Below are 27,118 nucleotides of genomic sequence, written 5' to 3'. Positions count from 1 at the left end.
ATTTCTCTAGGAAAAATAACTAATCATCATAATTCAACAAACATTAAGCATTAATGCTTTCCACTCTTGTTCCATAATATTGGAGAAAACCGTGAAACCATGCCAAGTATATACAGTGCAAATTCATGTTAACTCAGCCCAACTGGGTCCTCACTATTGTAAAAGTTAATGCTATATTGAATGCTATAAATAAATGAATGAATACACAAATAAATAAATGGATGGTGAATTTTGTGGCATCATACATATCCTCCCAAAAAATGACTAGGAAGGGCCAGTGATAGAGCAAGAATGAGGAATGGACTGAGCATGTGTTGCACTGGCACTCTTGGAATAAAAATGGTCTAAGGAAGGCCTCTAGCATGTTGGGTGAATCCCAGTAGGAATATTTAGACAAGATTCTCTCATATGGGTGAGTAGCCAGTACTCAATACCTATAGAAAGAACACTCATATTCAAGGTTCTTTTTCTCTCTTTTCCTGGAGCTGTAATTTCACTTGTATTGAGAGCTCCCAATAAAGAATTTCCTGTACAAACACAGATCTTCATCTCTACAACTTACAGTCTTAGAGAGATGCCTGATGCCCTGAGAGGTAAAATGATTTGCCCAGAGTCATACAGCCAATCTGCATCAAAAGTAGAACTAGGACCTCAATCTTCTGATGGCGAGACTGCCTTACTCTCCATTCATCCACGTTGCTTCGCATCCTGCGGTATTGGGGTAATCTTAATACTTTCAACCACATAATGATTATAAAGTAAGAGGGCTTTAAAAAATGTGATAGAACTTACACATCCAAGTCAATATTGTTTTTCAAAGTAATTACCTTGGGAAAATACACACCTGTGCCAATGACAATATTGGTCAAAGCAAAGTAATTCTAGAAATTCTTCTCTTAGAACCACTCTTGGAACCAGTTTGTTAGGGAAAAAAAAAGTAAAAAAAGGTACATCACTTAATAATCCCTCCAATTTTGGACTAAAACTGGTAGACCCCAGCTTGATCACATATTTTATTAACTTTGGCTCCTAATGACTTTTAATTGCAAAGAAATAATCAAAACCAGGCTCCCAGGAAAAAGAAACTGCTGTCACAGAGGCTATTTGGTAATTGTATTAAAATAAGAGGTTCCAAAAATGTTTTGAGCAATAACAGCATCATGGGAGTATCGTAAGCCTTCCATGACAACAACACTAATTTGGATATTTTTTTATGTTCATTCCTTATATTCTCACCTGATACAGTGTCTGAATCTGTGAAAACCAGTTTTTTCCCAACAGAGTTCCTATTTTACTAAATAGATTAATTCCTTCATTCAACAGGCAGAAAGATGTGGTACATTCCTAGGCTAATAGTAGGCCTGAGTTTCAGTCTGGCTTTGCCACTTACTGGCTATGTAATGGCAAGTCTCTTAAACTCTCTAGACTTTAGTTTCTTCTTCTATCACATGGGGGTAGCAATACCTATCTGGCCTCCTGCACTGGGAAGATTCATTTGCCATTTGTATAATTTTACATAAGTAAGAGGTGTTAAATCATGTAAGTGGGGGGACTGACCTAAAGAAATCGATGTTTTAGGAAGTGTGGCTTGGTTGGCAGAGGGAAAAAGAGACCCATTTGGAGCCTGGTTTCGATTTTGTTGTTTAAAATCAAAAGAATGGACAAGCAGGAGGTGGAGTGGAGATACTGAAAATGTGGAGGAAAGGACAGAGAGGACCGATGTTCCTGAGGATTGATAAACAGCAGATGGCAGCAGAGTAATGTGGAACTGAGGGAACAATCTACCGTGGTCACATTCCTCTTTGAAGTCTGGACAGCACGAATATTGGGCCTTTCATGATGGAAAATGCTATCCACATCCAAAGAAAGAACTATGGAGTTGGAATGCAGATCGAAGCATACTATTTGCTATTTTTTTCCTTCTGTTGTATTTGGTTTCCTCTTTCTGGTGGTTCCTCCTATTGGTTCTAATTCTTCCTTACAACATCACTAACGTGAAAACATGTTTAATGGGAATGTATATGTATAGCCTATATCAGATTGTGCGCCGTCTTGGGGAAAGAGGTAGGGAGGGAAAGGGAGAAAAATTTAAAACTCAAAAGCTTATAGAAGTGATTGTTGATAAATCAAAATAAATTAATTAAAAAAAGAATATTGGGTCCTTTAACAAAAGGAAGTTCAGTTGGGGAACTGATTAGGGTAGGAAGAGAAATTCAGTTCTGAACAGGCTTGATGTGAGGATCCGTCAGAGCCTCCAAGAAGAGATTTCTAAGGGTGCCTTAAAATACAAGGTTAGAATTCTGGTGAGCTAGGACAGCTCTTGTTTGGACTGGACAAAGAGATTTGAGAGATATTAACAAAGAAGTAATTCATGATCCGGGATCAATTTACCAACGGAAAGAGCATATCAAGAGAAGGTCATGGTTGTCCCTGAAGTTTGAAATTATATCGAAGCACCAGCTTAAGCAGGGCTGCCCTATTGTCATCCCTACCAAAATTCAGGCTGACACAACCTCCACATCAGGCCTACACAAGTCTAGCTCATCCCTCGCACTAGATAGAGATCTAAATCTAGAAGATCTTAGTTGTGGAAATGTGCAAGAAGAGTCAGACTGGAATGCTTTCTTTTACTCAGCCACCTGGGTTCCATCCCCTCTTATTTTTTGGTACCTCTAGTAAAGTCTATCTTTAATGTTTCATCACTTTGTGTGTGTGGAGAGGAAAGGGAAGGGATGACCCTAGGTCCTCAGTAGTGATTCTAATGAGCCCAAGTCTAATTATGTTAATTTTATCACCTGGACCCCAGCCACCTGGTGATTAATTTTTTTTTAAGTTGATGGTGACTCATGAAATCATCTACTAAAGTACAGAAAGGCGGTGATTTGCATTGCTGGAGGGACCACCAACACTACTGAAATCATGTATTATTTGAAATACTGTAGAATTATATGTTCTCATATTGAGAAACAAATATGGTATAGATCAGTAGTGTCAAACTCAAGTAGAAAAGGGGCCCACTATGTAAGGATAAAAGGGGCCCTATACATAAGGATCCTGGTGGGAAGCATATTGACCTTGAAAACCAAACATGTTTTTATATTTCTTTTTTATTGACCCACCAACACATTAAAATCAGATAGGAACCTCATTTTAATCTGGTTTGGGCCATATTCAAGAGTGTAGCACAGCCCATGGGATGCGTGCTTAACACCTCTGATGTAGGAGATAGAGTACCAGGCTTGGGAATATAGAATACCTGGATTCAAATACCAGTTGTGGGATCTCAGGGCAAGTCATTTAACCTCTGAGCCTTAGTTTGCTCATCTGTAAAACAGAGGTGATAACTGGATCTACCTCACAGGTTTTTGCAAACTTTAAAGCACTATAAATGTTGACGATGATGATGATTCTCAGGTCCTTCAAAAACATTCTCAATCATAACATTTATTTTTTAAATTGAATTTTATTTTCAGATCTGTATTCTTTCCTTCTCTCTCCTCTCCACCCCAACCCCAAAAGATAAAGCAAGAAAAACAAAACTCCTGTTACAAACATGCATAGTCAAACAAAACAAATTTCTGCACTGGCAATTTCCAAAAACAAAGTCTCAAATTGTATTCTAAATCTACTTCTTGTGTATCAAGAGACAGGTAGCATGTTTTATCTTGAGTCTTCTGGAATTGTGCCAACCATAACATTTCAAAAATAGAAGCGATCTCAGGATCCAACCTCATTTTACAGATAAAGAACCAGAACCATGGGGCTCTATACTAACAGTGTAATGCTTTTCCCATTACACTCACCACCAACAATTACTTCTGAGTTTATGGTCAACTACAAATACTGATCTTTCCCATAAAAATTGCTACAAAACTATCTTCTGAAACACAATAGTAGCTCATTAATTGGGGAATGGCTGAACAAGTTGTGGTGTATGTACATAATGAAATTACTACACTGCAAAGAACTGATCAATCTGCTGAATACAGAGAAGCATGGGAGACATGAAAGGATGCAAAGTGAAGTAAGCAGGGTCAAGAAAACAAGATACACAATGACCACAACAAAGTAAATGGAATGAACAACAAAACAACTGAAACCAAATGCTATGAAATTATCATACCAAGCTTAGCCCCAAAGAAATAAGAGAAAACACCCTTGTCCACTTCTTTGTAGAGGTGTACGTCAGCGTCTACTGTATATAATGTCAGACTTCTTCAATACATCGGTTATCATTGCTGTACTTTTCATTTTCTTCTTCGTTATTCTTTATTATAAGGAATGGCTCTTTGGAGGAGGAGGAGGGTGGAGGGACACAGTGGGAAATGTGAGTGTGTTCAGTTGTTTCAGTTGTGTCTGACCCCACTTGGGGTTTTCTTGGCAAAGATACTGGAGTGGTTTGCCATTTTCTTCTCTAGCTCATTTTACAGATGAGGAAACTGAGGCAAACAGGGTTAGGTGACTTGCCCAGGGTCACATAGCTAGTAAATGTCTGAGGTCAGATTTGAAATCAGGAAAATGAGTTCTAGTTTTCCTGTGTGAAATGTAGGTTATGCAGAAACAAAATACATCAAGAAAATTTATTTTTTAAAAAAGTCTAATTTTTCTTATCCTATGAGTATACATTTGAATTTTAGAACTTAAATGCAGGATACTTGTATTTGTTAAACTTCATTTCCTTGATTCTGACTATACTGTGGACTTTTTTGAATCCTGATTGTGTTATGCAGTGCATTGGCTGTTTCTCCCAGCTTTGTTATCTATTAAAATTCTACATCAACAGTTTATCATGGTATAAAGATGACCCCAGGTTGCCAGGTTTTGCCAGCAGAACACAGTCCCTAGCACAGAGCCCTACAGCCAAATTCGTAAGGCTTTAAATACAGGCCCAGTAATGAACTACTCTGATATCCAACAACTACTTTAAGTCTGGAGTAGATCATCACCAGTTTGATTGCATGTTAATACTTTTTGGTCATAATAACTCTCAAATACAATCTACTAAATTACGGCAGGGTTGCGTTTGGCACTGGTAGAGAATCTTCACCAATGAAATTACGGATCATTGAAGTGATTTGTAATTGGTGAATTTGATAACCATGCCTTCTGTGCTTTTACCCAGGGCCTTGACAGATCCCTATTATAGCACATTACTAGAAAATTTTCTTAAGGCTTACAGTAATCAGATAATCAACTTCACTTATTTCAATTTTGCCTCAAGCTGATTCATTTCAGATTAAGTAAAATATGTTTTGATAACGTAGGAACAAGTGGAATGGATCACAACTCTTTTGTCTCTAAAAAGAGAAGCTTGGACAGAATAATTGTAAATATTCCTTTCAGTTCTAAATACTTTGATTTCCTAATCAGAGACTGGGAATTCTCTAAGAGGGCTGCATATTTTTTGTCATTCAACATGTATTTCCAGTAAGAGATATTAGGGCTTTCAGCCAGAAAATGTATGATTTGAAAAGGAGTTGGACAAGAACATAGAGAAATCAAAAGTCAACAGATAGCCCAGCCAAACACCTCGAGTAAAGTCTGTAATCCTTATAGAAGCTTTATGGGAGGACATGAGCGAGAATAGTACAGGCAAATGTATGAAATGGCTCTATTATTTAAAAGGCACATTTTATCTGTTTTTCACTATATCTTGTTTTTTTTTTTCAAATCAGTAAAAATCTGCCTTCTCCCCATCCCATTTAACAACCCACCTCCCATGAGAACTTAAGGAAAGACAAAAAACTTGTTACATATAGTCAAACAAAATTAATTTCTGCATTGTCCATGTACAAAAAAAAAAATACATCTCGTTCTACGCTCTGAGTCCTTCACCTCTTTTTAGGAGGTGGGTAGTATGTTTCACCATAAGTCTTCTGGAATTATGATTGGTCTTTACACTGATCAGAGTTACCTAATTCTTTCAAAGTTATTTGTCTTAAAACAAAACAAAACAAAAAGTTATTTGTCATTACCATAATGTTGTCTTTGTAAAAACTGTACTACTGGTTCTGTTCACTTCACTCTTCATAAATTCATGTCATCCCAGGTTTCTCTGAAACTATCCCCTTCATCATTTCTTACAATGCAGTAGTATTCTGTCACATTTAAATACAATAACCTGTTCAGCCATTGGCATCCCCTCAGATTTTTATACTTTGCTACCTCAAAAAGAGCTATATTTGTATTTTCATATCCTCAGGGTTTGTTTTTGGATTAAGCTTTTGTTTAATCTTTTCTCCTTCTAATTTTCCTTTCTCTTCTCCCCTTTCCCTGTTGAGTGAAATATATTTCTGTACCCAGCTGTGTCTGTGTGTGTGTGTGTGTGTGTGTGTGTGTGTGTGTGTTTTTGACCAGGTCAGATGAGATTCAAGTGTCAGTCATTCCTTGCCCACCCTTCCTTGTTTGTTTGGATAGATGTCTACTTACCTACCCCAATTTACCATGATTAAGTGAGATACATTTTCCTAACCTTCTTTTCCTTTCCCCCCTAGAATATTCCTCTTCCTCCCTCTTTCCTTTCTTCTTTTATGATCATCAAGACATAATAGAACCACTTCCAGGCCTTCTGTCTAATTATCCTATCTCCATGGCCTCTGATGATGATAGGGTTCATAGGGGACACATGTTATCTCCTCATATTAAAATGTAAGTAGTTTGTCCTTCTTTAGTTGTTTTTCATTATTTATTTGTGTTTACCTTTTTATAATTCCTTTAACTTCTGTGTTTGAACTTCAAGGTTTCTATACAGCTCTGGTCTTTTCATCAGAAATGCTTGGAAGTCCTTTATTTCATTAAAAATTAATTTTTTCCCTATAAGGTTATATACTCAGTTTTGTTGGAGTAGTTATTCTTGGTTATAAGCCAATATATCCTCTGCCTTCCTGGAAAATCACATTGCAAGCACTCTAAAGCTCCTTTGGTGGCTACTAAATTATGTGTGGTCCTGACTGTGGTTCCTCACTCAGTACTTGAATTCTTTCTGTCTGGCTATTTGCAGTATATTTTTTTTGACCTGGAAGCTCTAAATTTTGGCTAGAATCTTCCTGGGAGTTTTCATTTTGGAGTTTCTTTTGAGAGGTTAATGATGGATTCCTTCTATTTCCACTTCATCCTCCAGTTCTAAGAGATCTGCTATTATTATTATTAGCTCTGAAATTCCTTTAGCTGATCACAATCTACTGTCATTTCACCTCTCCCACCGCCTTGCAATCCCAAACCCTGTTCTATGTCCAGGGCTTCCAATCTCTCTACCTCTCAGTTCTTTCTCAGGGCCTCTTAATATCTCCCCGTCTACTGCCTGCTTCCCTACTGCCTACAAACATGCTCATCTCTCCCCCATACTCAAAAAAAACCATCCTTTAATTCATCCGTCTCCTCTCATCCCATTTGTTTCCTCCCTTTTGTGGCTAAACTCCTTGAGAAGGCTGTCTACAGTAGGAGCCTCCACTTTCTTCTCATTCTTAACTTTTCTTAGTCTGGCTTCAAACTCTCTCATTCAACAAAAATTGCTGTCTCTAAAATTACTAATGATCTCTTAATTATCTAATCTAATGGCCTTTTAAAAATCCTCCTCCTTCTTGACCTCTCCATAGTCTTTATGCTGTTGATCACCCTCTTCTCGATATTCTCTTCTCTCTAGGTTTTCAGGACACTGTTCTCTTTGCTGGTTCTCCTCCTATTCATTTGACCTACTCCTCCATTTCTTTTGCTGTATCTTCATCCAGATTATGCCCACTACTTGGTGGCGCCCCACAGGGCTCTGTCCTGGACCCTCTTCTCCCTCTGTCCTATTTCACTCGGTGATGTCATTAGCTCTCATAGATTCAATTATCATCTCTATGGTGATGATTCTCAAATCTGCTTATCTAGCCCTAATCTTTCTGCTGACCTCCAATCTCACATCTCCAACTCCCTAGTGGACATCTTGAACTGGATGTCCCATAGATATCTTAAAAATAACATGTCCAAAACTGAACTCCATCTTTCCCCCCAAACTATTCTCGAGTATACTACCATCTTTCCAGGCACCTAGGCTCACAAGCTAGGTGTCATCCTCAACTCCATACCTTCTCTCATCGCCACCCCCACATCCAATCTGATGCCAAGGTCTATTAATTCTCCCTTTGTTAATAACCTTTGCATATGCCCTCTTATCTCCTCTGACATTGCCACTCCTGTGGTGCAGACCTTCATCATCTCACACCTAGTCTACTGCAATAGTCTGCTAGCCATAAGTCTCTACTCCAATATATCTTCTATTCAGCTATCAAAATGATCTTCCCAAAATCCAAGTCTAACCATGTCAACCTCCCCATTCTTCTACTCAAACTCTAGTGGCTCCTTATCGCTGCCAAGGACAAATACACAATCCTGTTTGGTGTTCAAGGACTTTCGTGAATGGTTCTCCCCCCTTCCCCCCTTACCTTTGCAGTCTTCCTAATCCTTATGCTCCACCAAATGCTCTTAGAGCTAGTGATACTGGCCTCTTTGATGTTTTCCAAACAAAATACTCCATTCTCCCAACTCTGGACATTTTTCCTAATGTACTGAATGCTTTCTTCTCATTTCTGCCTCTTGGTTTCCCTGGCTTCCTTCAAATCCCAGCTAAAGTTTCGCCTTCTACTGGAAGCTTTTCCTGATCTCCCTTAATTCTGGTGCCTTCCCTCTGTCCATTATTTCCAATTCTGGTGCCTTCCCTCTGTTCATTATTTCCAATTTTATTTTCTAATTTATTTATTATTTGTATGTAGTTGTTGTTGGCATGTTGTCTTCCCTATCGGGCTGTGAATTCCTTGAAAACACAGATTTTTCCCCCCCTTTTTTTGTATCCCTAGTACTTACCTCAGTACTTACTAGGTGTTGATAACAAATGTTGTTTGATTACAAAAGAAAACTCATACCAACCTCTAAGACCCTCTGAAATTTGCCTCCCATCCACTTTCCAGCCTTACCTTTACAGCATTCCCCCTTGCACACATTCCAGTTGATGCAAACCACTAGCTGTTCTCCTCTCTCCTATTCTGCTTCTGAATATGTCAGTATCCATGCCTGGAAAGCGCACCTCCTTCTACTCACATCCCTCCTTAGTTTCAAAGTCCACTTGAGGCATTATGACTTTTGTTCCAGAGGGCCACTGCTTTCATTCAGCCTCATATTTTTCTTGCTTCTGATGTGTTAATTTTACTCATGCTGTTTGTCTTTTCTAAAATGCCCTCCTTTCTTCTTCTTTAATCCATACCCATCACTTCTTTCAAAATTCAGTTAAAAAAAAAAAAAGCCTATTTATTACTAAAAACTCTCCTGGACTAACTCCAAACTATTTCTTAAGGAATCTTTAATCAATTTGGGGCAGGGCAAAGCATCTTGCCATTGTTTTGGTCACTTAATTGTTCCATATGTCTTATTGCCCCAAAGAAATAAAAGTTGTTTTTTGGTCAACAGAAAGCTTACTTTTCTACTTTCTTTTAACCCTCAATTTAGCAGTACTTAATTAGTAGTGCTGTACACATAATAAAATGTATGCTAAACAAATGAAAACAATGAAAAAAGTGGCTTTAAAAATATTTGGAAACATTATTAATCTACTTAAAGAAAATTGAATAAATTCAGTTATTTGTACAGCATCCACTACAGGGCATCTAAAACATTTCATCAGTCTTATGTGCTGAAGTGAAATTTTTAAAAATCAAGATATTTAATGGCAACATATAATATCATTTTGGGGGAAAAGAGGCAATGACCCTTTATTATAAAATTTATTTCAGCTCTAGTCCTCCTTCCCCCGCCCCCACCTCCTCCCATGATCTCTCTCTTCTAGACTCCCAGACCACAGTACCACTAGGGGTGTGATAGGGAGGGGTCTGGCGAATTCTCCCTCCTCCCAGGGACTAATATGAGGACCTGAAGGAACACATATTAAGTAGCCTGTGCTTGCCCAGAAAAGAGTTACTGGACCTCCAGCCCCTAGCTGTATTCTGCCTTTGTCTTTTCTGAGGAGAGACTTGTGATCCCTGCGAATGGATGTTTCTGATCTTGGAGATGAGCTATTTGATAATCTGGAGTTGAAAGGTTCCCAAGTTTCAGAGTTGGGCTCCCAATAGAGGAAGATTTCCTTATCAAAATGCTTCTAAGAGGAGGAAGGCAGTATCCTCCAGAGAAGGATCTGATTGGTCAGTCTGAGTATAAGGTAAATAGGAAAGCTTTGTTTAGCAATTCCACATAGTCCTTATCCTCTGGGGGATGGTCTGGTGAATCTAACAGGATACATGGGTGTCTTGTATTTGTTCACAGGTATCTGTGAATCTTTTAAGTCTTACGACTTAAAGCCATACCTAATGTTGATTCAGATCCTCCCCAAGTTTCTGAGCTGAGAGAACGGTCCAAAGCGACAAAGTGACTCCTTTACATCAGCCCCCAGGATGATATTGAGGTCTTTGTGATCTCAGAATCTTTTGATGGATCCAGGGGTACAAAGCAATTTGTTTTCCTTTCTATAACAGCCAAATCTGCTATCTACACACACATACACAGTAGCACTCTCCACAAGCAGTCACCTAATTCACTGCACTATTGGATAGATGGTGGGAAATTTTTCTTGATGTCAAATCTAAAATTTCATCTTTGCTCCCAGTTCTGTCCTCTTCCACAAGCAAACCCTTCAAATACTTGAAAGTATCTCCCACAGTTCTTCAGAGTTTTCTCTTCTCTAGGCTAATCATATTGGTTCTTTCAATAAATCCTCATATGGCTTTTGCCCATTCCCATCCTAGTTGCTATCTTTTCTAACATTTTGTAGGTTACTGCCCTTCCTGAAATCTAGTGGCCAGATTTGAATACAATATTGCCAATGTGGCTCAGACCAGAACACAGTACAGAGGGACTTGTTCAGTCATTTCAGTTGTGTCCGACTGTGACCCTACCTGAGGTTTTCTTGGCAAAGATACTGGAGAGGTTTGCCATTTCCTCTTCCAGTTCATTTTACAGATGAGGAACTGAAGCAGACAGGACTAAGTGACTTGGCCAGGGTCACACAGATAGTAAAGTGTCTGAGGCCAAACTTGAATTCAGAAGGATATCTTCCTGATTCCAAGCCCAGTGCTCTATACATTTTGCCACCTCGGTGATAGCGCAGAGAATTTACAGCCCACTAAAAACTCCCAGAACTTTCCCCCACATACTGCAGTCTAACCACATACCCCTTATCTTCTACCCCTGAAGCTGAGTTTTTGGATCAGTATGTGGAATAAGCAATTTTTATAATTAGGAAGAGATTGCTTTAGGAAAACTTCACAGGATCACAGATTTTGGACTGGAAAGGGCCTTCCTTACACGTCATGCAGTCAAATTTTCTGAATTTATTTTTTTTTGGGGGGGGGTTAGGCAATGCGGTTAAGTGACTTGCCCAGGGTCACACAGCTATTAAGTGTTATGTGTCTGAGACCGGGTTTGAACTCAGGTCCTCCTGAATCCAGGGCTGGAGGTCTATCCACTGCATCACCTAGCTGCCCCTAAATTTTCTGTATTTCACGGGTGAACAAAGAGGCCCAGAGAGACCAAGTCGAGCAAGCCAAGGTCACAGAAAATAAGTAGCACAGATAGCATTTCCAGGTCTCTTGACTCCAAATTTAGCCCTTCTTTCACTGTACTGGGATGATTGGATCAGAGATTTAGAGCTGAAAGGGATTGTAAGAGGGGATCTAACCTAATCCACTTATTTTACAGCTGAGGAAAGTGAGGTCAAGGGAAAGAAAGTGACTTGCTCAAGGCCATGCTGGGGTGTTCAGTTGCACAGGTCCAACCCTCAAACCTTTGCCTCTGTTACCCATTTCAAATGAGCCATTGCAGTGGGGTCTGTCTGCCTCAGGTCCCTCTTCACTCAGAGGCCCAAATCATTTTCCTAAAGCAAAAGTCTTATCATGTCACTCCCCCTATCCAATAAACTCCAGAGATTCCCTATTCCCTCCAGAATCAAACACAAAGTCCTGTGTCTGTCATCTAGAGCTTCACATATTTGCCCTTTCACATATTTGTTATCTTTTTACATTTTATTCACCTCTATGTATTTTACAATCCACCCAGTTTCCTTCTTGCTTTTCCTTACATGATGCCCTATCTCCAATTGTCCCCTGTGCCTGGAATGCTCTGCCACCACCACCACATTTCCCTAGTGTTATTTAAGATACAATTCAAATCCCATTTCCCCCAGGCTTTCCCCACTCCCCCTGGTACTACTAGTTCCTTCCCTCTTCTCCACCGGTATCTTTTAAGTTTCAGACATTAGCATGTTTTCTCCCTCATTACTATGTGAGCTCTAAGAGAACAGAACTGTTTTTTTGCCTTTCTGTGCTTAACAGTGTCTGGCACATATTAAGTACCTCAGCAGGAAGAATAAAAAAGGACTGAGAGCCTTCAACCTACAGTTTATCTCCTTTTCCAAACCATCCTTCACATAGCCATCGACCTCCATTCCTCCAGTACAGGTCTCACACTGTCACTCCCCAGCTCAAGGTACCTTGGTTCCCTTGCATCCTTTGCTCAGATTTTAAGCCCTTCACAATCTGATTGTCTACCTTTCCAGATTTATTGCCTATCACTGTCCACCAAACATTCATGGCTAAAGTGACTCACTGTCCATGAGTCTCCACATAGGACCTTCAATTTCCCCTCTTGATGTCTTCCTAGAGGCCATCACTCTCCCAGTGTTTGAAAGCCCTCCTTCACCTCTTCCCGTGTAGAATCCCAACTTTCTTCAAAGCTCAAGGATCACCTCCCCCAGAAGTCTATCCTGAGTCTCCCCCTCAACTTGTTCATGCCCTTTCCCCAGAGATTACTTTTTCATGTATTTTTAATTATTTAGGGACGTATTATTTAACTCAAAAGAATATAAACTTCTAAAGGTAGGCATTACTTCATTTTTATTTTTTTACTCTCAAAGTCTAGAAAAGAGCATGGCACATAAGCACTGAACTACCTGCTGAATAACTATATGGGTGGGAAGGTGAACGGCAGCTAGCATTTATATAGTCCTTCAAAGGTCACAAAGGGCTTCACCATGATCACGTATGGCAGGTTAAGCAGTGTTCCCATTTTACAGAAGAAACCAAAGCTTGGAGAGGCTGACTTGCTTATGGTCACACAGCTATTGTCAGAAGTGGGATTTGAACCTAGGTCTGCAGGACTTAAAGACAGTACACTCTTCATGCCTCCATACTGCTTCTCCAGAGGTAGGAAGAACAGTGCAGGAAATGAAGCATTATCCAAACCATTTAGCCCAGTGTCTTGCACATAAATAGGCACTTCATCTGCTAAAGTTAATTATCAGAGTAGATGAACAGAAATTCCCTATTGCTTAAAAAAAATTAAGACGTCTACCCCTGGGGCTTGGGAAACCACTAAGGATATTTGCAAAATATGCTAAAGGAAGTTGTACTAATCAGGGACCACTTCAGATAAGTGCCTTTCCCTCTTCCTCCTCCCTTTCTCTACAGTATACGGTATTAACTTGTTCCAAAGTTTCATATTTTATAAATGTATTCCCTTTCTTAATATTCACACTGTTAATCTTTTACTGAACTTCCATACACACATTCCACCTAAACCTACATCAGTAAACAAACATTAATGTGTTTACTGTGTGGTCAAGCACTGGGAAAACAACGAAAGGGAAAAAAACATGGTTCCTGCCTTCAAAGAACTCACCCTCTGATACAACATGCATACAATTATGTTACATACAAGACAGAGCAGATGGAAGATAATCTCAGATGGAAAGCATTTAGCAGTTCGGAGATACACAGGGAAAAACCTTCTGCAGAAGCTGGGATCTGAGCTGAGCCCTGAATGAAGAAGCCAGGGAAATGAAGAGGTGAGAATGGCATAGCATTTCAAGTATGGGGGATGCCCAAAGCACAAGCATGGATTCCATGACGGGAGATGAAAATGTCATGGCAGGTTGTCATGGCAGAGGGATGGCAGGTTGGCCACTGTAGCTGGAGCAACAGTGTGTAGACAGGAAAGTGTAAGACCAGGAAGACAGGGAAGGGGTCAACTTACAAAGAGCTTTCAACGTCAAAGATTTCTCTTTTAAGAAAATCAAATAAGCTTTAGATTTTGGAATATCATTGTAGTCCTCAGAAGATACACGAGTCACTAATTTGCATTTTACAGTGTTTTACAATACCTTTTGAGATGGTGACATTTTATCCAACTAAACATATCTAAGCAATTAAGAATATCTTATCAACAAATATTTAGTCTATTGTTTTACCTATTATATAGTACAACTAGAAAAAAAGAATAGTTTTCAGAAGCTGGCAAAAAAAAAACCCTGACCAGTCATGCATTTATGTCCACATTAAATATGAAAGGCTGTTCACAATCTCTAAGTATCTGAGACTCCTCTTTACAAATGTAAAAAAGTAGACTTCATTAAATGCAGTTGAGAAATCAATTATAAGAAATCCTGTAAAGGCCTGATACTATCCAGTTAGTTGCCTGTAAATACCCTCGATAGTTGATTCCTATATCATAATATGCAAAGCAGCTAGGTGGTGAAGAGTCAATGCTGGGCCTAGAGTCAAAAGTCCCAAATTCAAATCCAAATTAATGTGTTTACTATGTGGGTGTGATCCCAGATGCATCACTTAATCTGACTCATTTTCTTCAATAGTAATATGGGGATGATAATACCACCACCCTGCTGGTTGTGAGGACTGAATGAGGTATTTGTGAAGTGCTTAGTACAGTGCCTAGTACATAGTAGGTACTGGATAAATGTGTATTTCCTTTCTTACTAGATAGGTGATACTAAATGTATTAAAAAGTATAAGAAAGTATAACAATCTAACATAAGAGCTCTCATCTAGTAGTGAAGGACTCAAGTAAACAAGTCAGTTTCACTTTTCAAAGTATGTTAAAAGTGAAATACTGTTATATATAACTCAGTCACGAAATCTTATAAATCTCACATTTGCAAACAAAAAAAAAATCGAGGTATTTTCTCCATTATCTTCAATGGAGAAAAAATAGAAGTATTAAATGTTTACCTTTATAGGCTCATAGTACTCTATTTCTGAAACAGAGTGCATGTTTCTTTTTTCTTAAACACACTGCTTTGGGTTTAAAAGCAAATGCCAACATATTCCTGAATCTTTAATGAAGAAACAGTATTAACATCTTTAATTCAAATACAAATCTTAATTTAACAGAGAAATAACTCTGTAGAATCAAACAGCTATGAAAACTTAGAATAGTAGAGGAAGCATGGCCTGATGAATAGAGACAGCCCTATGGAATCAGGGAGGGTTCAAGTCCTATCTCTCTCATAGATTGACTATGTGACCCTGGGCAAGTCACCTGACCTATCAATGCCCAGGCAAGTTTCTAAAATTATAAATCTAAAAGAAAATGGTACTTTGCGTTGACAGAAGTTTATCTCGGGGGAGCACCTTACCACCAATGAAATCATAGATCCAGTTAAAAATGAAGCAAAACAAAATGCATGAAATAATGATACTGAGACATAAACTTTGTTTGAAACTGAGCTGACATCTTACACAGGCAGAACATTAGTTTTTTTAGATTTTTCATTCACCATCACATCAATTAAAAATAAATCTGCTTTTAAAAATTAACGTGTAAAGACCACACATTAAAAATGTACCTAATTTACTTGATTGTAAGCATACCTCAGAAAAAACATACCCACCTAAGTAATATAAATTATACAAATCTTTTTGCCAGTGACATTCTGAAATCTGAAAAGAGCCAATATTAGGGAGGAAAAAATCCCAAATCACCTATCATACAAATGTGAATGTTTTTAGTGTAGATACAACTACCATGATGAAGGTTTGAAATGGTTTTCTAGCTTTCTTGTAGCATTTACAGTGTAGGATGTGTGAACTGTAAAAGTCAAAATTCTTAAGACACTTAAGAAAATCTTAAGTAACAAGGTAAGCCACCACAGAGAAAGGAAAATAAACACAACATAAATTTCAATGCCATTAGGCCACTGCTGAAGACTTAAAGGTACAACCCCAATACAATTCAGAAAGACTTCAAGGTTTTCTGTAGGTTTTTTTTTTATTACATAAGCAATAAACTCTCAACATATAAACTTTCAGATATAACAACTCAGTAAGTTCTATCCATAAACTCATGCTCAGAGAAAATGTTATCAATAAATAAATTCCCTTCGGGTAATTCTTGAGGCTTTTTCGAGAGAATCATAGTTACAACTTTCAAATTGAATGCTGTAATTTAAAAGCAATTGTTAATTGTAAAAAAGTTGCAGCATTCCACTACTGAAAAATAAAGTTATTTATCAAGAAAGTTACAGTATTAGTTCCAATTCTCTATTAACTCCTGACAAAGAGACGTTGCTGAGCAGAAATCTCCTCATAGCGTTCATTCCTAGCTGTTACACTCGCAGGTTAGATTTCAGTAGCGATGTCCATATGCTCCTAACGAGAGAAAACACACACACAAAAAATCTAGTAGTCAAAACCAGAGCCAAATACAAGCTAATAGTTAACTTGCACCCTTATGTATGCCATAAAGCTTCATGATGAATATTTAATTTACAAAGCACCATCCTGACATCCTTGCAAAAACACAGGGGATACCACAGAGGAAAAACACTATATAATAAACAAAATCAAAATATAATATAAGACAGGCTGGCAAGACTGAGAAAACAGCAGGGTTCTCTACTAGACTGTACTAACGAGTTAATTAAAAAAAGGACTCTGCTATGTGGGTCTCATGATCAACCACATCACCAGGCATCCAGCTAAAGTTGATGAGGCTTGGAAACATCCCTGCCATACAGGAACTGCTTCGTGAATCCTATTCTTCTATTTCAAACAAGAAACCCAAATGGCACTTGTCCATCCCACTACTGGCACCTATTACAGAACATACAGTCAGAGCACTAATACTGTTTTTTTTCCCTTAATAATATAAATTTTACTGTAGCTCCTCATTGGAACAAGATGATTGGGCAAGTTGCTCCCTTCCTATGCCAGTTTCAGAATGTTCTAGTAATTAATATACTAATACTATTAAAAAGACTGTGGGCTGTGAGTGATGGGTATGTGCATGCATGCGTTTGTGTGTGGCCTGAGAGTTCCATCACAATGTCAAGAATCTTTTAAAAATCAGTGGTCAAAGTTCTGACAAATTTCTCTGACAGGTGAGGGGGTGGGGGTGGGGAAGGGAGGTAAGAAATCAGTGATGGCCCCCGACAAAAGCCAGGGGGAGGGATACAGGACAGTTGGCTCTGACAAGTGATGATGAGGCAAGCAAGGTTGCCTTGGGTTGCAAAAGCCTTAGCAACAGAAGCCCAGGATCCCTGAAGGCATGATTAAGTTAGATGAATTGCAGTGCAGGAGTGCCATTAGTGAAGTTACTCATTACTATATTTGGTTGTATTTGCCATGTTGTCTCTCTCCCCCTCCCCACACCTCCTGCCCCTGCTCTTTAATAAAAATTTCATAGTAGATTGTTCTTGATGATTTTCAATATTCTCCGTGGCTTTGCACAGTACAATCATTTTTCTCATTTGAAAGTGTAAAAACCTCATAGAACTTCTAACCTGGTTGATGGCAAAGAGGGTCCTAAAGGGAACACATTTTAAACGTTCATTAACAATATTACTATGTGTATTTGTATTATTATATAAAAGAAATGTTTTCAGTAAGAAAGATGTCAGTTAACAAAGCAGAATTACACGAACAAGACCATGATTCAAATATAATGAATATGAAAGTCTATACTGTAATAAAAACTGAAATACTAAATTGCTAAACACAAATTGGAGACAAGGCCATGCAACTTAAATAAGTGAAAAAGTGGAATGGCACATTTTTCAGGGACACTTAAAATATTAAGAACTCATGTCCTTACCTGTATTACTAGCACCTTACATAATTAAAACTGAAAGAAATGTAAAAGTTGATTTATTTATTTATTTTTTTGCCATTTACATGTCTGGAAATTTTTAATTTCAAATACAATGATGGTGGTTATTATCTCATTTTCATCATTTGTATGAGCTAAAGACATTTTCAGAATATAAATTTTACAACTGTGTAGTAGATACTGTCAACTTTATCCTTCTAAATTAGCATGATTTTAATGTCAAAGGACTACAATGCATTCGATTTGTTTATTGATTACAAAAAATAAAATTCAAGCATTTTGCTTCAGAAAACAAAATCTCAATTATTTCACTAGAAATCATTTAAAATGTTAATTCTAAAAAAGATACTTCAAAAAAATTAGATCAGTCCTTCCTATGTATGGCTATGCTTCTACTGTTAACTTTGCCATGTTGCCCTTTACAACATGTAACTCATCAAATGATCTTTCCCTATGTGTTTATGTACATATGAATATATATGCAATACACTTACATTCTTTCTTAGTAATACTTGAGATTCATTCCTTTCCCTCTACTCATTCATGAAACTCTTATCTCATCACTAATTGGCCACAATCCCACTGTCACTACTACCCTCTGTATTAATTCACATCCTTCCATACCTCAATTACGGTGATTATCTTCTAAATCTGGTTATTCTCTTTCCTTCAAATCTCTACCGGTGCCCCCCCACACCCTCTTCTCCTCCCCAGGTTAATACAATTAAAACATTATTTGCCACATGTCATTCCCCTGCTTAAGGCTACTTACTACCTAATGAATTAAGCCCAAAATCCTCAAATGGCTTTCCAGCCGGCATTGCAGCAAACCTTATTACTGCCTAACATGGAAACTTGGCTCCCAAACTCTCTATATCTTTCCCAATCTCCAAAGTTCAAATTTTCATCTCCTCAGTGAATCCTTCACTAGGCCACTAGTACTTCTCCCTTCTATGAATTCTCTTTGTATCCATTATTTGTACTGCAAAATTTAGAAATTCATTATTATTTTTTTTTTTTTGGCTAGGCAATCGGATTAAGTGACTTGCCCAGAGTCACACAGCTAGTAAGTGTTATGTGTCTGAGGCCGGATTTGAACTCAGGTCCTCCTGAATCCAGGGCCGGTTTTCTATCCACTGCGCCACCTTGTAGCCCCTTCATTATAGTCTTGTTGACTGTTTTACACATCTGTTCTACTGAGGCACAGCATACTGTACTGAAAATAAAGTTGGACTGAACATTCAGGAAACTTAGGTTTGAATCTAATTCATGCAATACTTAGATCATAGGCAAATCACAATCTTAGAGCCTCAGCCTCCTCAACTGTAAAACTGCGATAATAATATACATACTATCTACTTCAAAAGGTTTCACACCTTAAAGCAAAATATGTGGGTTATCGCCAACATCATTTTCACATACAGGGTTACCAAATATGCCATTAGGGTAATGGGGGCAAATTTTTAGAATTTTTTAGAATTTTTAGAATAGATTGTGTATCAGAATGGAAAATGAAGCTATCTTTTACAGGTCTTCTCAATATAAATTCAGCCCTTAAGGTAACACAGACTTCCCAAGTGCTTCCATGAAACCCCTGAAGGAGAGATATGAAAATTCACTCACTTCGTAACTGTCTTTTAGATAGTTCACAAACAGGTGGAACAGACACCTCATATTTATTTATTTTTTAACTCTCTTATGTCTTTTGTACATCGTACTAAATTTGGCCCAGCTCTAGGTTCAAATTCAACTTTCATTATGCCTTTTAGAAACTTACAGTTACATGTTTTATATGAAACAAATATATGCCTGGAGAAAACAGTATTCAGTCAGTGGCCATTCCCAACTTCTTCAGGCTGTTTGGGCATTTACACAGTAAAAATGAAATACTTACCATATGGTTCCACCATTACATTCTGACCAAATCCATTTTCTACAAAGGTGGCAAGTGGGTAATTATATAGTGCTATGTACATTTGATATATGGGAAGTTAGAAAGCACAAAAAAAAAACCTTAAAAATAAATTTTTTTTAGGATAAATTAAACAAACAAGTAATATAAATGTCTTTTTTTTTTAATTTAAAGATTGTTTTCTTAACTTTGTACCTTCTTTTAGTTTAAAACAGTACCCTTAGGGGAAAGGTGAGACCTAATATCAAGCATCAAAACAAACCAAAACCTAAAACTAATTTTATAAAATATTTTTAAAAACAATTAAAGCTTTTTTTTAAATGTTGAAAGGTATCAGTACATAACTTATTTCATGTCTAGTTCTAATTACTTTCTAGCCCTACTTAAACTACATTTATAATGGTGGCTTAGTTTGTGTGTTGAAATACTTAGAAGAACTAGATTAAAATCAAGTAACTGTTCACTTCATCATTATGATAATGGTTCATACCATTAATGATTATTGATTTGAAATATATTTACAAGCAATACATAGTTGAACTCCTCCCTCCCCTACCCCCCAACCGTTTCCCACCATTGCCAGGTCAAGTGTTTCTAAAACATAACTCATGTCTGACTAAAGAAGTCATATCATTGTGCTGTAGTAAGAGAATTTTTATACAAAAAAAAAAAAAGCATGATAGACTATACAGTGCTTTCATTTATGAAATGGTCATTTTTTTTTCATTTAGATAAGCTGATTTTATATATTCCTAGATTTTCTAGAAGACAACTTCATTGACCTAAAAGTCAAGAATACAACTAAAACAAAGAAAGACTAAGATGATTCTAAAGCTTAGCTCTTATTGAGTGAGAATTTGGCTGATTAATAATAGATTTACTCTAATAATGGGAGAAAATTTGGGAGTCATGATGACTGAAGCCAAATGATAATAGCAATTTTAACTCTTTCAAACACAACATTTACTGAGAACCAATTAGGTACAAGGAATTATGTTAGGTGCCAGGAATACAAGGAATAAGTGAATGAAAACATTTATTAAACCTTTACTATGTGCAAAACACTTTGCTAAATGTTGGAAATACAAATAGAAAAGTAAGATATGTCTCTACTCTCATTGAGCTCACATTCTATTGGGGGAGACAAAACAGAGGTTTTAGCTGCAAGACAACTGGACAGAACCAGTGGCTCTTCGGGTAAAGCAGCAAAATGGACAGCAAATTCATGTCATTTCCACTGATAAAACCAATAAAAAAGACTCTAAAGTTCACACAGCTTACACTGGAAAGGGGGCAAAACAGTGTGCCAGTGGGCCAGACACCTGAGGAAGAGAGGGAATGAGGCAGGACATGTGTGTGACTATGGTAGTCCACTAAGAGTGAGGGAAACAGTCCAGCATCCACTTCCAGTTCTGTGCCCCCAAAATTCATTTGGGGCAGGGACCTAGGCTAGTGAGCCATGAACTGTCCAGCTTGGAACAAGGCTGAGATGCTTTGAGATCAGAAGAGGAGTCACAGAGTGAGTAATGGGAAAGAATATATGAAAAAAATACTGAAATTACTAAAGAACTCATAAAGAAGCAAACTCATAGATATTGAACACAAGCAGATAAACCAACAAAGAAGACATTAAAAACAGAAGCAAATACTAAATCTAGTAAGAGTTCAGGTCCCTATAAATAAAGCATAACAAAAGAAATTGATTCGACATCTGATGAGGCAGAACAGGCAGGAGGTTTTGAAGAGACAACTATTACATTAAACATACTATAGTACAGTATTCAACTACACATGTACTATACTACAGTATGTTTAATGTAAATCGTATGGCTAAGATTGTTATTAGTAACTGGGAAGCTTGAAAAAAAGATTGGGGTAGAATTGAGCATAATGTAATACTAAAAAGTAAACCATCTAGGAAAAGGTAAAAAAAAGTAATTATCTTATGCAAATGAGGTGTGAAAGAAAGAACTGACACAGAGGAATTAGATGGGGGAGGAGAGCTGGTAGTTCTGGAACCCTACTGTCATCGGGAAATGGGTCAAAGAGGGAACAAGACATATATATATCTAGAAGGGTATAAAAGCTGAGAATGGGAGAATAAGGGAGGGATCCTTGGAGGGGGTAGGTTAAGTAATAGGAGGTCAAGGTAGCAGGCAGAAGTAGAGTAGAGGAGTCAGGAGGGATAGGAAGAAATACACATAAACATAAAATAAAGATGAGGAGTAGAATTTATTAGAGGAGTAGAATTGGGGGGGAAGCAAGGGTAGTAATCATCATGTCAGATAAAGTTAAAGCTAAAATACATTTAATCAAAAGAGAAAAATTACCCTTTATCTCAGCCATATTAATAATATTGTTTTAGACTATTCAAAATAACTAGACAGTATAAGGTTGTAATATTGCTGCGGAGTAGGAAATGATGAGTTGGTGGACTTAGAAAAATATGGAAAGACTCGGACTTATGAAGGAAGAGGTTATCCACCCTCAGAGAAATATAAGATAAATAAGGATAGTACAGTCTTATATAGATGCATATCAATGTCCATGTCTATATATGAGTATGATTATAGCTATCTATGTAAGTGTATGCATGTATATATGTATATATATCTGTGTGTATGTGTACATACATACTTGTGAATGTATATATGTATACAAACACTAATATATCTGCACTTAATTGTAGCCCTCTGGAGTTGGTGGGGGGAGAAGAAAGTAAAAAGCACAGCAGAGAACAAAAGAAAACTTACAAGGAAGCAAAGAAAAGATGGATAGTTCTAAACACAATGCATAGTATTTATTATATAGGCTTTCTTGAAAGGGAAATTTATTACTATATATTTTGAATCCTCTCTTATGTTCTGCTGTGCACATGGCAATGCTTTTTTTTCTTATTTTGTACTTAAGTTATAATATTTAAGTTTAAGATAAATTAATTAAAAAAAAAGATACTCTCCTGGCATGAGCATTCTTCTACCTACAGACAAAAACATGGGCTTTTAGTTGCTTCAAATGGCTACTACCTTATGAGAAAACAGAAATGCTCCTTGTCTGAAGCAAAATATGTCTTGGTTTCAAGCTTTCCTTGTTGACAACGTCTCTCATACATCATCCTAAATGCTTTCCTTGTGTTTGAGCCCCTGCTCTACCTTGACTGACTTGCAGTTCATATGTCAGGCCGTCACAGACGAGAGCAATACAAAGCACTAGGATTAATGGGTAGAAGTAACTGGGAGAAAGACTGAAGTTCAATATAGGGAAAACTTTTGAAGAAGTATATCTACCCAATAATAGAATGGGCTATCTTAGGAATTATAGTAATAGCTAGCATTTCTATAGTTTTAAGGTTTGCAAAGAACTTTACGTCTGTTATCTCACTTAACCCTTACCACAACCCTAGGAGGCAGGTGTTCACAATTAGCTACATTTCACAGGTGAGAAAACTGAGGCAAAAATAAGTTGAGTGACTTTCCTAGGATCACAAAGCTAATAATTACCTAGGGCAGGACTCCAATTCAGGTCTTCCTGACTCCAAGTGCACTACTCTGCCCAATACATGAACTATCACCCACTTCCTGCTGGGAAGTAGTGAGTTCCTCATTATTTGAAGTCTTCAAGCAGAAATGATGTAAAGCCACTGGTTTACCAGGGAAGTTTTAGATGGAACTTATTGCTCTAAATGTGAGACAAAATATAAGACTTATGAGGTCCTCATTCAGAACCCATGGTTCTGTTTCCTAATTCCTTTGACTTTAATTGGACCATGACCAGTGGCCTACTTTGATCTCTGGAAATGGTATCATATCTGGCTCTGGTTCACTCATTTCTGACTTGCTATCTTACTTTGACTGGCCTGGGGTATTTGTATCTTTTTTTGGTTCCCAAATGCTTGTTTGAATTGTTTTACATCTCCCTTTTACCTCTACCTTATGAATATTTATTGGCACAAATCCTCTTCCTGTCTTTTGACTCCCCCGTTCCTTCTTTACCAGCCTCTATAAATTGCCTGGGTAGATGGCACAGAAGATAGAATGCTGGACTGTCTGGAATCAGGAAGACTCATCTTCTAGAATTCAAATCTTGCCTGACACTTACTGTGTGACCTGAGTAAGTCACTTAACCCTGTCTGCCTCAGTTTCCTTATTTGTAAAATGAACTGGAGAAAGAAATGGTTACCCACTCCAATATCTTTGCCAAGAAAACATCAAATGGGGTCAAAAAGAGTTGGACATGACTGAAAACTGACTGACATGAACATAAATTGTTTACATCTGTCTTGTTCTTATGCCTAGAACTGGCAAAAGAAATCCTAATTCTTTCATTACTTCACAGTCCTGCCCTTTCAATCCATATTCTGATATTGATACTGTGCCTGTGATGCACTGCTATAAGGTACTATACAAAATCAGTCATCAGAAACAGCAAATATATAGACAAGTAAAATAAATACTCTTGTTTGCCAACTCTGTCTGCACCCTGACTCCATCACCTCTCTGCAAGAACGTAGGGAATATGTTTCATTAAAAAACGGCTAGAATTGTGGCTGGTCTTTGCATTGATGACAACTCTAAAGTCTTTCAAAGTTTTTTGTTTTTTTGTTACAGTAATCAATAGCATTTAAAAACATTAATATATTGAAATGGGCAATTTGGAATTATTATGCAATTAGCCTGCAATGAGTACAAAATGTAGTTTTCTACACATTTTCCTCAAAAACATCACCCAGTTATATGCCCTAGGCAAATCCACTTTTGTGAACAGCAAATTACCTATAGTGATTTCAAAGTAAAAGCATCTATTTCATACTATGATCAGGATAAGTGCTCAATATTTGTGAAATAATTACAATGTGCCAACTTTTTCTTTTTTTTTGACTTGAACCTGTTTTTTGTCAGTACTGGAAACTCCTAGTGTGGAAACCCTCTCCTCTAATACAGATTAGAAGCTCCCCTATAACTGAAAGAGTCATAGAGTTCTATGGATGACTAAGAAATCAAATAATTTGTCCACGGTTAGAATTTATGTTAAAGGCAATACCTGAACATAAGAGACTTCAAGATCAGCTCTGCAATCTAATACACCACGCAACTGCCTCTCACCATCTTTCATATGCACAGATATAGCAGGGTAACACCTGAGTACAGTGCATAAAATGCCATTTGAGATTCTCAACGAAGTATTCATTAAAAACCTCAAAGCTCAAAACCTTGAAGTAATAAACTGGCAGAGTAGCAGTAAAGGAAGAAGAGGAGGTGCCAAAATCCAGTTTTTATCTCTTCCACAAATGTAATTCGACAGATAACACATTAGATGTGATATCCTTGTCCAATGGCCAACAAGTAAACTCACTGCTGAAAAAGCTGAACTGTATAAATCTTGAACAAGAAAACTGCAGCTAAATGGAATGATGACTCACTGGTACTTCTCAGGGGAAAAAAAAGTAGTTGATAGTTTATTTTATTATATGTCCAAAGATGGCCAGAACACAGGTTTTTTTTGAATGCAGATCGAAGCATACTATTTGCTATTTTTTTTCTTCTGTTGTGTTTTGCTTCCTCTTTCTGGTGGTTCCTCCTATACTGGTTCTAATTCTTACTTACAACATCACTAATGTGAAAATATGTTTAATAAGAACGTACGTGTACAGCCTGTATCAGACTGCATGCCGTCTTCGGGATGGAGATGGGGATGGAGGGGGAGAAAAATTTAAAACTCAAAAGCTTATAGAAGTGATTGCTGATAAATCAAAATAAATTAATTTTTTAAAAAAGAAAGAAAACAGATTTTAAAAATCAATGTCATTTTATTTTTAGCTCTCAATTATCTTTCTCCTTCCACCCTCTACACCAACCACTGAGAAGGCAAGAAACAAAATATTCATTACGTATATAAAGTCCTATTTCCACATTAGACATTTTGTGAAAAACAAAAATAAAAAGAGGAAAAAAAATGTTCCCATCTGCACTAAGTCTATCAGTTTTCATTCTGGAGGTCAGTTGCATTTTTCATCATAAATCCTTTGGAATTGTGGTGGATCATTGTATTGATCAGTTACTAAGTTTTCCAGCTATCTTTATGCTGCTGTTATTGTTAAAATTATTCACCTGCTTCTGGTCACTTCACTTTATAGATGATCATTTAAGTCTTCCCAGGTTTTTCTGAAACCATCTCCATCATCATTTCTTACAGAACAATAGTATTTTACTCAGGTTTACCTTTATATGCTCCTTGAGTGTTGTGCTTGATTATCAAGTTTTCTATTCAGCTCTGATTTTTTCATCATCCATGCTTCAAAGTCCTCCATTTCATTAAAGATCCATTTTCCTCCCAGTAGGATCACACTCAGTTTTACAGGGTAGGTTACTCTTGGTCATAGTCCTAGCTCTTTTGCTTTCCAGAATATCATATTACACACCCTCTGCTTCTTTATCATGGTAGGAACTGGTGTTGTATTTTGTCAAAACACTTTTCTGTATCTATAAGGATAATGACATGATTTTTGTTGTTTATGTTAATGACATTGTCAATATGCTTAAAATAACTTTATGCTTAAAGTTTTCCTAATATTAAATTAGCTCTGCATTCTTGGTATAATTCCCACCTGTTCATAGTGTATGATCTTTGTGATATATTGTAATCTTCTTGCTAGTATTTTATTTAAAAGTTTTACATCAGTATTCATTAGAGAAATTGGCCTGTTTTTTCTGGTTTTGCTTTTGGTAGTTTAGGTATCAAAACCACATTTGTGTCATGAAAAGAATTTGGTAGGACTTGACCTATTTTTTTTTTCTCAAATGGTATATATAGTATTGGAATTAATTATTCTTTAAATGTTTGATAGAATTGGCTTGTAAATTCATCTGGTCCTGGGCTTTTTGCTTCCCCCTTAGGGAGTTCATTTATTGCTTTTTAAATTTATTTTTTCTAACATAAGGTCAAGTATTCCATTTCTTCATCTGTTAATCTGGGCAATATATATTTTTGTAATTATCCATTTCATTTAGTATCAAATTTTATTGGCATATAGTTGGGCAAAATAGTTAATGATCACTTTTTTAATGCTGGTAATTTGAGTTTCTTCTTTTAAATAAGTCAAATTACCTAATGACTCAACTGTTGTATTGATTTTTCTTAATAAAACCAGATTTTAGTGTTATTTATAAGTTCACCTTTTTGCTTTCTATTAATCTCTCCTTTGATTTTCTATTTTGATATTTAATTGGAATACTTAATTCATTGTTTTCCTAGTTTTTTTTTAGTTGCATGCCCAATTCATTG

General features: G+C 37.1%; 1 protein-coding gene across 7 annotated transcripts in view; it reads right to left on the bottom strand.

The window, feature by feature from the left end:
- Positions 1-27,118, bottom strand: part of BCLAF3 (BCLAF1 and THRAP3 family member 3) — a 211,852-nt gene that overhangs the window by 97,505 nt on the left and 87,229 nt on the right. For 5 of the 7 annotated variants that reach the window (XM_027866150.1, XM_027866142.1, XM_027866113.1 and 2 more), the window contains one exon: positions 25,652-26,316. The exons of 1 other annotated variant lie outside the window; for it this stretch is intronic. In XM_027866150.1, the coding sequence (XP_027721951.1) occupies positions 26,248-26,316 (69 nt within the window). In that variant the 3' untranslated portion in view covers positions 25,652-26,247. Of the gene's footprint in view, positions 1-16,091; positions 16,467-25,651; positions 26,317-27,118 lie in introns of those variants that run through there. One more of the 7 variants, XM_027866120.1, reaches the window with a different exon arrangement.

Source organism: Vombatus ursinus, unplaced genomic scaffold (assembly GCF_900497805.2).
Source record: "Vombatus ursinus unplaced genomic scaffold, bare-nosed wombat genome assembly UNPS02001419.1, whole genome shotgun sequence".
NCBI lineage: Eukaryota > Metazoa > Chordata > Mammalia > Diprotodontia > Vombatidae > Vombatus > Vombatus ursinus.
The sequence above is the reverse complement of the archived record's forward strand: the minus strand, read 5'-3'. Positions and strand labels throughout refer to the sequence as shown.